We start from the raw sequence: 13,956 nt of genomic DNA on the forward strand, positions 1-13,956 counted from the left end.
GTGACAGATAGGACATACAGAGAGTTAGTCGCACCCAAGGTGCAGTACACAGGAAACTGGGTGACAGTCAGGAAGGGAAAAGGAGCTAAGGGGGCACTGTAGAGTAGCCTAGGGACCATCCCCCTCAACAACAGGTATACTTTGGATATTGTTGGGGGGTGTGACCTAACAGAGGAAAGTGACAGTGGTCGGTTCTCTGGCACTGAGTCTGTCTCTGTGACTCAGGAGGAAAGGGCAGAGTAGAGCATGCTGTGGTGATAGGGGAATCATCAGTTAGGAGAATGGACAGGAGGTTCTGTGGGTGGGAACGAGATTCCCAGGTGGTATGTTGCCTCCTGGGTGCTAGGGTCCAGGGGATCCTGGATCAAGTCCTCAACATTCCTAAGTGGGAGGGTGAACAGCCAGAAGCCATGGTCCATGTGGGTACCAATGACATGGGTAAGACAACTGTCAAGCTTCTGCAAAGGGAGTTCAGGGAGTTAGGTGCCAAGTTGAAGGCCAGGACCTCCAGGGCTGTGATCTCAGGATTTCTACCCGTGCCACGTGTTAGTGAGGCCAAAGCTGTGAAGATTATGCAGTTTAATAAGTGGCTAAGAAGCTGGAGTAGGAGGATGGCTGAAGGTGTTATATTTGAATGCGCAGTGTACAGAATAAGGTAGGTGAACTTGTAGCTCAGTTACAGATTGACATGTCTGATATTGTGGGCATCACTGAATCGTGGCTGGAAGAAAATTATGGCTGGGAGCTTAATGCGTGCTGGTAAAAAATCAAATCAAATCGTTAGAAAGAGGTGACATAGGGTCGAAGATGTTGAATAATTGTGGATAGAACTAAGGAAATGCAAGGGTAAAAAAACCTTGATGAGACTTGCATACAGAAGCCCAAACAGTAGTAAGGATGTGATCTACAAATTACAATGGGAGATAGAAAATACATGCCAAAAGGGCAATGTTACAATAGTGGGGGGATTTCAATATGCAGATAGATTGAGAAAGTCAGGTTGGTGCTGGATTCGAGGAGGGAGATTTTTCTAGAGGGCTTTTTAGAGCAGCTTGTGTTTGAGCCCACTGTGAAATCCACTAATCTGGATTGGATATTGTGCAATGAACTGGAATTGATTAGAAAGCTTAAGGTAAAAGAACCCTCGGCGGAACGGGTATGATTGAATTCACCCCGAAATCTGAAAAGGAGAAGCTAAATTCAGATATATTAGTTTTTCGGTGGTATAAAGGGAATTACAGAGGCTTGAGAGAGACGTTGGCCAGAATTAATTGGAAAAGAACTCTGGCAGGGATGACAGCAGAGCAGCAATGGCTGGAATTTCTGGAAAAAGGAAAGGAAAAAAATCACAGAACAGTAGCTAACAAGGGAGGTCAAAGCCAACAAAAAAAACCAAAGAGGGGACATATAATAGAGCAAAAGTTAGTGGGAAGTTAGAGGATTGGGAGGCTTTTAAAAATCAATGGAAGGCAACTAAAGTCATTGAGAAGGAAAAGATGGAATATGAAAATAAACTAGTCAATAATATTAAAGAGGAGACCAAAAATTTCTTCAGATGCATAAACTGTAAAAGAGAGGTGAGAGTGGATATCGGACCGTTGAAAAACAATGCTGGAGAGGTAGTAATAGGGGACAGTGAATTGGCAGATGAACTGAATAAGTATTTTGCATTATTCTTCACTGTGGAAAGACACAAGCAGTATGGCGGAAGTTCCAGGTGTCAGGGTCATGAAGTGTATGAAGTTACCATAACTATAGAGAAAGTTCTTAGGAAACTGAACAAGAGAGAATCTGCAGATACTGGAAATCCAAGAAACCCACCCAATATGCTGGAAGAACTCAGCAGGCCAGGCAGCATCTATGGGAAAGAGTGCAGTTGACATTTTGGGCTGAGACCCTTCCAAACAATGCTGAAGGGTCTCGGCCTGAAACATCGACTGTAATCTTATCCATAGATGTTTCCTGGCCTACTGACTTCCCCTAGTATTTTTGTGTGTTTCATGGGAAACTGAATGGTCTGAAGGTAGATAAGTCACCTGGACCAGATGGTGTACACCCCAGGGTTGTGTAAGAGGTGGCTGAAGAGATCATGGATGCATTAGTAATGATCTCTCAAGAATCACTAGATTCTGAAATGGTTCCAGAAGACTGGAAAGTTGCAAATGTCACTCCACTCTTCAAGAAGGGAGAGAGGCAGAAGAAAGGAAACTCAAGGCCAGTTAGTCTGACCTCAGTGGTTGGGAAGATGGGAAGTCAATTATTAGGGATGAGGTCTCGAGATACTTGGAGGGACACGATAAAATAGGGCATAGTCAGCGTGGTTTCCTCAAGGGAAAATCTTGCTGAAAAATTTGTTTCTCTTTGAAGAAATAAAAAGCAGGATAGACAATAAGGAGAATTGGTGGATGTTTTGTAACTGACTTTTCAGAAGACCTTTGACAAGGTGCCACACATGAGGCTGCTTAACAAACCATGAGCCCCTGGTATTGCAGAAAAAGTTCTAGCATGGATAAAGCATTGGCTGATTGGCAGAAAACAACGTGCAAGAGTAAAGGGAGCCTTTTCCTGTTGGCTGTCGGTGACTAGTCATGTTCCACAGGCGTTTGTGTTGGGACTGATTCTTTTTATGTTACATGTCAATGATTTGGATGATGGAATTGATGGCTTTGTTACAAAGTTTGCAAATGATGATATGAAGATAGCAGGTAGTTTTCAGGAAGTAGAGATGCTACAGGAGGACAGATTAGGAGATGGCACAGCACTTTGGTAGAAGAATTGAAAGAGTTGACTGTTATCTAAATGTGAAGAAAATACAAAAAGCTGAGGTGCGAAGGAACTTCAGAGTCCTTGTGCAGGATTCCCTGAAGGTTAATTTGCAGGTTGAATCTTTGGTCAGAAAGGAAAATGCACTGTTAGCATTAATTTCAAGAGGACTAGAATATAAAAGCTAAGATGTAATGTTGAGACTTTATAAAGCACTGACAAGGCCTCACTTGGAGTATTGTGAGCAGTTTGGCACCCCTTATCTTAGAAAAATGTGCTGAAACCGAAGAGGGTTCAAAAAAGGTTCATGAAAAAGATTCCAGGATTAAACAGCTTGTCATATGAAGAGTGTTTAATGGCTCAGGGCCTGTATTCAATGGAATTCAGAAGAATGAGGGGTGACTTTGTTGAAACCTACCAAATGGTGAAAGGCCTTCATAGAGTTGATGTGGAGAGGATGTTTCTTATGATGGGAGAGTCCAAGAGCAGAGGACACATCCTCCAGTAGAAGGGTATTCTTTCAGAATGGAGATGTGGGGGTATTTCTTTCGACAGAAACTGGTGAATCTGTGGAATTTGCTGCCACAGGCAGCTGTTGAGGCCAAGTCTTTATCGAACCATAGAAACTACAGCACAGAAAAAGGCCTTTTAGCCCTTCTTGGCTGTGCCGAACCGTTTTCTGCCTAGTCCCACTGACCTGCACACAGACCATATCCCTCCATACACCTCCCATCCATGTATCTGTCCAATTTATTCTTAAATGTGAAAAAAGAACCCGCATTTACCACCTCAGCTGGCAGCTCATTCCATACTCCCACCACTCTCTGTGTGAAGAAGCCCCCCCTAATGTTCCCTTTAAACTTTCCCCCCTTCACCCTTAACCCATGTCCTATGGTTTTTTTCTCCCCTTGCCTCAGTGGAAAAAGCCTGCTTGCATTCACTCTATCTATACCCATCATAATTTTATATACCTCTATCAAATCTCCCCTCATTCTTCTACGCTCCAGGGAATAAAGCCCTAACCTATTCAACCTTTCTCTGTAACTGAGTTTCTCAAGTCCTGGCAACATCCTTGTAAACCTTCTCTGCACTCTTTCAACCTTATTTATATCCTTCCTGTAATTTGGTGACCAAAACTGAACACAATACTCCAGATTCGGCCTCACCAATGCCTTATACAACCTCATCATAACATTCCAGCTCTTATACTCAATACTTGGATTAAAAAAGGCCAATGTACCAAAAGCTCTCTTTACGACCCTATCTACTTGTGACGCCACTTTGAGGGAATTTTGTATCTGTATTCCCAGATCCCTCTGTTCTACTGCACTCCTCAGTGCCTTACCATTAACCCTGTATGTTCTACCTTGGTTTGTCCTTCCAACGTGCAATACCTCACACTTGTCTGTATTAAACTCCATCTGTCATTTTTCAGCCCATTTTTCCAGCTGGTCCAAGTCCCTCTGCAGGCTCTGAAAACCTTCCTCACAGTCTACCACACCTCCAATCTTTGTAGCATCAGCAAATTTGCTGATCCAATTTACCACATTATCATCCAGATCATTGATATAGATGACAAATAACAATGGACCCAGCACTGATCCCTGTGGCACACCACTAGTCACAGGCCTCCACTCAGAGAAGCAATTCTCTACCACCACTCTTTGGCTTCTTCCATTGAGCCAATGTCTAATCCAATTTACCACCTCTCCATGTATACCTAGCGACTGAATTTTCCTAACTAACCTCCCATGCGGGACCTTATCAAAGGCCTTACTGAAATCCATGTAGACAATATCCACTGCCTTCCCTTCATCCACTTTCCTGGTAACCTCCTCGAAAAACTCCAATAGATTGGTCAAACAAGACCTACCACGCACAAAGCCATGTTGACTCTCCCTAATAAGTCCCTGTCTATCCAAATGCTTGTAGATTCTGTCTCTTAGTACTCCCTCCAATAACTTACCTACTACCGACGTTAAACTCACCGGCCTATAATTTCCTGGATTACTTTTCGATCCTTTTTTAAACAATGGAACAACATGAGCCACTCTCCAATCCTCTGGCACCTCACCCGTAGACAGCGACATTTTAAATATTTCTGCCAGGGCCCCCGCAATTTCAACACTAGTCTCCTTCAAGGTCTGAGGGAACACTCTGTCAGGTCCCGGGGATTTATCCACTTTAATTTTCCTCAAGACAGCAAGCACCTCCTCCTTTTCAATCTGTTCAGTTTCCATGGTCTCACTACTTGATTCCCTCAATTCCATAGACTTCATGCCAGTTTCCTTAGTAAATACAGACGCAAAAACCTATTTAAGATCTCCCCATTTCCTTTGGTTCCGCACATAGCCAACCACTCAGATCTTCAAGAGGACCAATTTTATCCCTTACAATCCTTTTGCTCTTAGTATACCTGTAAAAGCTCTTTGGATTATCCTTCACTTTGACTGCCAAGGCAACCTCATGTCTTCTTTTAGCCTTCCTGATTACTTTCTTAAGTATTTTCTTGCACTTCTTATACTCCTCAAGCACCTGATTTACTCCCTGTTCCCTATACATTTCATACAACTCCCTCTTCTTCTTTATCAGAGTTGCAATATCCCTTGAGAACCAAGGTTACTTATTCCTATTCAATTTGCCTTTAATCCTGACAGGGACATACAAACTCTGCACTCTCAAAATTTCCCCTTTGAAGGCTTCCCACCTACCGATCACATGTTTGCCAGAGAACAACTTGTCCCAATCCACGCTTTTTAGATCCTTTCTCATTTCTTCAAATTTGGCCTTCTTCCAGTTCAGAACCTCAACCCTAGGACCAGATCTATCCTTGTCCATGATCAAATTGAAACTAATGGTGTTATGATCACTGGTTCCCCTACACAGACTTCCGTCACTTGTCCTAACTCATTTCCTAACAGGAGATCCAATATTGCATCCCCTCTAGTTGGTCCCTCTATATATTGATTTAGAAAACTTTCCTGAACACATTTTACAAACTCGAAGCCATCTAGACCCCTAACAGTATGGGATTCCCAATCAATGTATGGAAAATTAAAATCCCCTACCACCACAACTTTATGTTTCCTGCAGTTGCCTGCTATCTCTCTTGCAGATTTGCTCTTCCAAGTCTCGTTGACTATTGGGTGGTCTATAATACAATCCCACTAATGTGGCCATACCTTTCCTGTTTCTCAGCTCCACCCATAAGGACTCAGTAGACAAGCCCTCTAATCTGTCCTGCCTGAGCACTGCTGTAATATTTTCCCTAACAAGCAATGCTGCTCCCCCACCTTTCATTCCTCTGCCTCGATCACATCTGAAACATTGGAACCCTGGAATATTAAGCCGCCAGTCCTGCCCCTCCTTTAGCCAAGTTTCACTAATTGCTATAATGTCATAATTCCACGTGTCAATCCACGCCCTCAACTCATCCGCCTTGATTGGTCAGGTCATGAAGGGATATGGGGAGAAGGCAGGAGACTGAAGCAGAGAGGAAAATGGATTGGCCATGATGAAATAGCGTAGCAGACTCGATGGGCCAAATGGCCTGATTCTGCTCCTGTATCTTAAATGGGCTTAATATGGTTTGTCTGATTAGATTCTGAAAATTCCTGTATTAGTATGGGTTGTCTGATTGGATTCTGAAATTTCCCATGTAAATATGGGTTGTCTGACTGGATTCTGAAATTTCCTGTGGCAATATGGTTCAGAGTCCTGGTTGTCACCTGTCAGTGAACAATTGCTGAAAGTCATCATCTCACACAAGTCCAAACCATTAGAGTAAAGAAAGTAAAAGCGTTAAAGGTGCTGATCTGTTAATCTCTGTAATGGCCATGAATCCCACATTAATGCCGTCTCTATGTTTTCCTCACAGTGAAGTCCTGGAATCAAGTTCAGAGACTGAGCAGGTTGTCATCGAGATGATTTCTTATGCTCTAAAACCCTGTGTGCTGTTGTGAGGTAAATATGGTGTTTACAAGGGCTTGGCAGTACAGGGATATGAACTTTAACGTTCTAAGTCTCACCACATATACAACATATCAGCAGAATCAGACACTTTAATTAACTTAGACCATAAGCCCACAAGACATAGGAGCAGAATTAGGCCATCTGGCCCATGGAGTCTGCTCCGCCATTCAATCATGGCTGATCCTTTTTTCCCTCCTCCTCAGCCCCAGTTCCCAGCCTTCTCCCCGTAACCTTTGATGCCATGTCCAATCAAGGACCTATCAATCTCTGCCTTAAATGCACCCATGACCTGCCCTCCACAGCTGCATCTGGTAACAAATTCCACAAATTCATCACTCTTTGGCTAAAGAAATTTTTCAGCATCTCTGTTTTGAAAGGGCACCCCTCTATCCTGAGGCTGTGCCCTCTTTTCCTAGACTCTCTAAGCTCCATGTACCTATCCAAAAGTCTCTTAAAAGACCCTATCGTATCCGCCTCCACCACCGTTGCGAGCGGCCCATTCCACACACTCACCACTCTCTGCGTAAAAAACTTACCCCTGACATCTCCTCTGTACCTTCTCCCCAGCACCTTAAACCTGTGTCCTCTTGTAGTGGCCATTTCAGCCCTGGGAAAAAGCCTTTGACTATCCACACGGTCAATGCCTCTCATCATCTTATACACCTCTATCAAGTCACCTCTCATCCTCTGTCGCTCCAAGGAGAAAAGGCTGAGTTCTCTCAACCTGTTTTCATAAGGCATGCTCCCCAATCCAGGCAACATCCTTATAAATCTCCTGTACACCTTTTCTATGGTTTCCACATACGTCCTGTAGTGAGGCGACCAGAACTGAGCACAGTACTCCAAGTGGGGCCTGACCAGGGTCCTATATAACTGCAACATTACCTCTCAGCTTCTAAATTCAATTCCATGATTGATGAAGGCTAATACACCGTATGCCTTCTTAACCACAGAGTCAACCTGCGCAGCTGCTTTGAGTATCCTATGGACTCGGAACCCAAGATCCCTCTGATCCTCCACACTGCCAGGAGTCTTACCATTAATACTATATTCTGCCATCATATTTGACCTACCAAACTGAACCACCTCACACTTATCTGGGTTGAACTCCATCTGCCACTTCTCAGCCCAGATTTGCATCCCGTCAATGTCCCGCTGTAACCTCTGACAGCTGTCCAACACCCCCCAACTTTGTGTCATCAGCAAACATACTAACCCATCCCTCCATAGAACTACAGAAAAACTACAGCACAGAAACAGGCCTTTTGGCCCTTCTTGGCTCTGCTGAACCATTTTTCTGCCTAGTCCCACTGACCTGCACACAGACCATATCCCTCCATACACCTCCCATCCATGTATCTGTCCAATTTATTCTTAAATGTTAAAAAAGAACCCGCATTTACCACCTCGTCTGGCAGCTCATTCCATACTCCCACCACTCTCTGTGTGAAGAAGCCCCCACTAATGTTCCCTTTAAACTTTTCCCCCTTCACCCTTAACCCATGGCCTCTGGTTTTTTTCTCCCCTAGCCTCAGTGGAAAAAGCCTGCTTGCATTCACTCTATCTATACCCAGCATAATTTTATATACCTCTATCAAATCTCCCCTCATTCTTCTACGCTCCAGGGAATAAAGGGAATATTCAACCTTTCTCTATAACTGAGTTTCTCAAGTCCCGGCAAATTCCTTGTAAACTTTCTGGGCACTCTTTCAACCTTATCTATATCCTTCCTGTAATTTGGTGACCAAAATTGAACACAATACTCCAAATCTGGCCTCACCAATGCCTTACACAACCTCATCATAACATTCCAGCTCTTATACTCAATACTTTGATTAATAAAGGCCAATATACCAGAAGCTCTCTTTACGACCCTATCTACTTGTGACGCCACTTTGAGGGAATTTTGTATCTGTATTCCCAGATCCCTCTGTTCTACTGCACTCTTCAGTGCCTTACCATTAACCCTGTATGTTCTACCTTGGTTTGTCCTTCCAAAGTGCAATACCTCACACTTCTCTGTATTAAACTCCATCTGCCATTTTTCAGCCCATTTTTCCAGCTTGTCCAAATCCCTCCACAAGCTTTGAAAACCTTCCTCACTGTCCACTGCACCTCCAATCTTTGTATCATCAGCAAATTTGCTGATCCAATTTACCACATTATCATCCAGATCATTGATATAGATGACAAATAACAATGGACACAGCACTGATCCCTGTGGCACACCACTAGTCACAGGCCTCCACTCAGAGAAGCAATTCTCTACTACCACTCTTTGGCTTCTTCCATTGAGCCAATGTCTAATCCAATTTACCACCTCTCCATGTATACCTAGCGACTGAATTTTCCTAACTAACCTCCCATGCGGGACCTTGTCAAAGGCCTTACTGAAGTCCATGTAGACAATATCCACTGCCTTCCCTTCATCCACTTTCCTGGTAAGCTCCTTGAAAAACTCTAATAGATTTGTTAAACATGACCTACCACGCACAAAGCCATGTTGACTCTCCCTAATAAGTCCCTGACTATCCAAATACTTGTAGATTCTGTCTCTTAGTACTCCTTCCAATAATTTACCTACTACCGACGTTAAACTTACCAGCCTGTAATTTCCAGGATTACTTTTAGAGCCTTTTTTAAACAACAGAACAATATGAACTATCCTCCAATCCTCTGGCACCTCACCCGTAGATGCCAACATTTTAAATATTTCTGCCAGGGCCCCTACAATTTCAACACTAGTCTCCTTCAAGATCCGATGGAATACCCTGTCAGATCCTGGGGATTTATCTACTCTGATTTGCCTCAAGATCGCAAGCACCTCCTCCTCTTCAACCTGTATAGGTTCCATGACCTCACTACTTGTATGCCTTATTTCCATTGACTTCATGCCAGTTTCCTTAGTAAATACAGACGCAAAAAAAACCATTTAAGATCTCCCCCATTTCTTTTGGTTCCATACATAGCCGATCACTCTGATCTTCAAGAGGACCAATTTTATCCCTTACTATCCTTTTGCTCTTAATATACCTGTACAAGCTCTTTGGATTATCCTTCACCTTGACTGTCAAAGCAACCTCATGTCTTCTTTTAGCCCTCCTGATTTCTTTCTTAAGTTTTTTTTGCATTTTTTATACTCCTCAAGCACCTTATTTGCTCCCTGTTTCCTATCCATGTCATACATCTCTCTCTTCTTCTCTATCAGAGTTCCAATATCCCTTGAGAACCAAGGTTCCTTATTCTTATTCACTTTGCCTTTAATCTTGACAGGAACATACAAACCCTGCACTCTCAAAATTTCTCCTTTGAAGGCCTCCCACTTACCAATCACATCCTTGCCAGAGAACAACCTGTCCCAATCCATGCTTTTTAGATCCTTTCTCGTTTCTTCAAATTTGGCCTTTTTCCAGTTTAGAACCTCAATCCTAGGACCAGATCTATCTTTATCCATGATCAAGTTGAAACTAATGGTGTTATGATCACTGGAACCAAAGTGTTCCCCTACACACACTTCCATCACCTGTCCGAACTTGTTTCCTAATAGGAGATCTAATATTGCATCCTCGGTAGTTGGTACCTCTATTGATTTAGAAAACTTTCCTGAACACACTTTACAAACTCTAACCCGTCTAGACGTTTAACAGTATGGGAGTCGCAATCAACTCGTGGAAAATTAAAATCCCCTTCTATCACAACTTTATGTTTCCTGCAGTTGCCTGCTATCTCTCTGCAGATTTGCTCCTCCAAGTCTCGTTGACTATTGGGTGGTCTGTAATACAACCGCATTAAGGTGGCCATACCTTTCCTGTTTCTCAGCTCCACCCATATGGCCTCGGTAGACAAGCCCTCTAATCTGTCCTGCCTGAGCAAAACATTTTCTCTGACTAGCAATGCCACCACCATCCCCACCCTTCATTCCTCTGCCTCTATCACGTCTGAAACATCGGAACCCTGGAAGATTAAGCTGCCAGTCCTGTCCCTCCTGCAGCCAAGTTTCACTAATGGCTATAATGTCATAATTCCACGTGTCAATCCATGCCCTCAGCTCATCTGCCTTCCCCACAATGCTCCTAGCATTGAAATAAACACACCTCAGAAGATTATTACCACCACACACAACCCTTCTATTTGTGACTTTGCATGAACTTTTAACATCATTTATTTTCACTGCTGCTCCACTTCCTCATCCAGGTCATTAGTCACAGGCCTCCAGTCAGAGAGGCAACCATCTGCTACCACTCGGCTTTAAATGACTAGCCCTTTTGGCCGTTTTGTCTCCTCGGCCATGCCTCGTCCACTTCCAGATACAGTATACACCTCTGTTTTCTTCCGAAACCCAAGGAATAAAGACCCAAGCTGTCCATCCTCTTCGAAAGCATAGTCCTCTAATTCAGGGAAATAATTCCAGTGAATCTTCTGGAGTGACAAATACTCCACTGGAGTAGGGTTTCCCAACATTTTTTATGCAGTAGTGTCTCACCATTAACCAAGAGGTCCATGAACACCAGGTTGGGAACCCTGCGCAAAAGAATTCACCAAGTCGGCCACCATCTGTAGGAGGGACTGAGGTGTCAGTAATTTGGCTTGGAAGCCCACACCAGGCCAGCAAGGCTAATGATTAAACGGCTCCCATTGCTGATATCTCCAAGGAGAGCAGTCAGAATGAGCACAAAATTGCTGGTATAAGAACATAAGACCATAAGATACAGGAGAAGAATTAGGCCATTTGGCCCATTGAGTCTGCTCCACCATTTCATCATGGCTGATCGATTTTTCCTCTCGGCCCCAATCGCCTGCCTTCATCTCAGCAACCCCGCCCCCCATATCCCTTCATGTCCTGACCAATCAAGAATCTATCAACCTCTGATTTAAATATACATAAAGACTTGGCCTCCACAGATGCTGGGAACAGGGAATTCTACAGATTCACCAGTCTCTGGCTAAAGAAATTCCTCCCCGTCTCCATTCTAAAAGGATGCCTCTCTATTCTGAGCCTGTGCTCTCTGGTCTTAGATATTCCCACCCTCTCTACATCCACTCTCTCAGGCCCTTTCAACATTTGACACATTGCAATCAGGTTCATCCTTCTAATACAGGCCCAGAGCCATCAAACGCTCTTCGTTTGGCAAGTTTTTAATCATGGAGTCATTTTCGTGAACCTCCTTTGAAACCCCTCCAATTTCAGCACATTACTGCTACGATAAGGGGTGCAAAACTGCACCCAAGTGAGGTGTCATCGGTACTTTATAAAGTCTCAAATTTACATTGTTGCTTTTATATTCTAGTCCTCTTGAAATTAATGCTAACATTTCATTTGCCTTCCTCGCCACAGGCTCAACCTGCAAATTAACCTTCAGGGAATCCAGCACAAGGGCTCCCAAATTCCTGTGTGCCTCAGATTTTTATATTTTCTTGCCTTTTAGAAAATACTCAACCCTTTCATTTCTTCGACAAAAGTACATGTCAATACACTCCCCACACTATATTCCACCTGCCACTTCTGTGCCCATTTTCCTAATCTGCCTAAATCATTTTGTAGCCTCCTTATTTCTTCAAAAATACCTGACTGTCAACCCATCTTTGTATCAACTGTAAACTTTTCAACAAAGCCATCAATGGTATCATCCAAATCATTGACATATAATGTAAAAAGAATTGGTCGAAACACAGACCCCTCTGGAACACCACTTTAAAAAAGGAGGGAGAGAGAAACCAGGGAATTATAGACCGGTTAGCCTGACATCGGTGGTGGGGAAAATGCTAGAGTCAGTTATCAAAGATGTGATAATTGCACATTTGGAAAGCAGTGAAATCATCGGACAAAGTCAGCATGGATTTGTGAAAGGAAAATCATATCTGACGAATCTCATAGAATTTTTTGAGGATGTAACTAGTAGAGTGGATAGGGGAGAACTAGTGGATGTGGTATATTTGGATTTTCAAAAGGCTTTTGACAAGGTCCCACACAGGAGATTAGTGTGCAAACTTAAAGCACACAGTATTGGGGGTAAGGTATTGATGTGGATAGAGAGTTGGTTAGCAGACAGGAAGCAAAGAGTGGGAATAAACGGGACCTTTTCAGAATGGCAGGCAGTGACTAGTGGGGTACCGCAAGGCTCAGTGCTGGGACCCCAGTTGTTTACAATATATATTAATGACTTGGATGAGGGAATTAAATGCAGCATCTCCAAGTTTGCGGATGACACGAAGCTGGGCGGCAGTGCTAGCTGTGAGGAGGATGCTAAGAGGATGCAGGGTGACTTGGATAGGTTAGGTGAGTGGGCAAATTCATGGCAGATGCAATTTAATGTGGATAAATGTGAGGTTATCCACTTTGGTGGCAAAAACAGGAAAACAGATTATTATCTGAATGGTGGCCGATTAGGAAAAGGGGAGGTGCAACGAGACCTGGGTGTCATTATACACCAGTCATTGAAAGTGGGCATGCAGGTACAGCAGGCGGTGAAAAAGGCGAATGGTATGCTGGCATTTATAGCGAGAGGATTCGAGTACAGGAGCAGGGAGGTACTACTGCAGTTGTACAAGGCCTTGGTGAGACCACACCTGGAGTATTGTGTGCAGTTTTGGTCCCCTAATCTGAGGAAAGACATCCTTGCCATAGAGGGAGTACAAAGAAGGTTCACCAGATTGTAAGCAGAACAAGTCTACACGTGCCCTTACACTTCCTCCCTTACCACCATTCAGGGCCCCAAACAGTCCTTCCAGGTGAGGCAACACTTCACCTGTGAGTCGACTGTGGTGATATACTGCGTCCGGTGCTCCCGATGTGGCCTTTTATATATTGGCGAGACCCGACGCAGACTGGGAGACCGCTTTGCTGAACATCTACGCTCTGTCCATCAGAGAAAGCAGGATCTCCCAGTGGCCACACATTTTAATTCCACATCCCATTCCCATTCTGACATGTCTATCCACGGCCTCTTCTACTGTAAAGATGAAGCCACACTCAGGTTAGAGGAACAACACCTTATATTCCGTCTGGGTAGCCTCCAACCTGATGGCATGAACATCGACTTCTCTAACTTCCGGTAAGGCCCCACCTGCCCCTCGTACCCCATCTGTTACTTATTTTTATGCACACATTCTTTCTCTCACTCTCCTTTTTCTCCCTCTGTCCCTCTGAATATACCTCTTGCCCATCCTCTGGGTCCCCCCCCCCCGTCTTTCTTCCCAGACCTCCTGTCCCATGATCCTCTC

General features: G+C 43.8%; 1 protein-coding gene across 1 annotated transcript in view; it reads left to right on the forward strand.

The window, feature by feature from the left end:
* Positions 1 to 13,956, forward strand: part of LOC134346073 (uncharacterized) — a 95,797-nt gene that overhangs the window by 67,975 nt on the left and 13,866 nt on the right. The window contains exon 9 of the mRNA XM_063047376.1: positions 6,641 to 6,726. Within this exon, the coding sequence (XP_062903446.1) occupies positions 6,641 to 6,690 (50 nt within the window). The 3' untranslated portion in view covers positions 6,691 to 6,726. The remainder of the gene's footprint in view (positions 1 to 6,640; positions 6,727 to 13,956) is intronic.

Source organism: Mobula hypostoma, chromosome 5 (genome assembly GCF_963921235.1).
Source record: "Mobula hypostoma chromosome 5, sMobHyp1.1, whole genome shotgun sequence".
NCBI lineage: Eukaryota > Metazoa > Chordata > Chondrichthyes > Myliobatiformes > Myliobatidae > Mobula > Mobula hypostoma.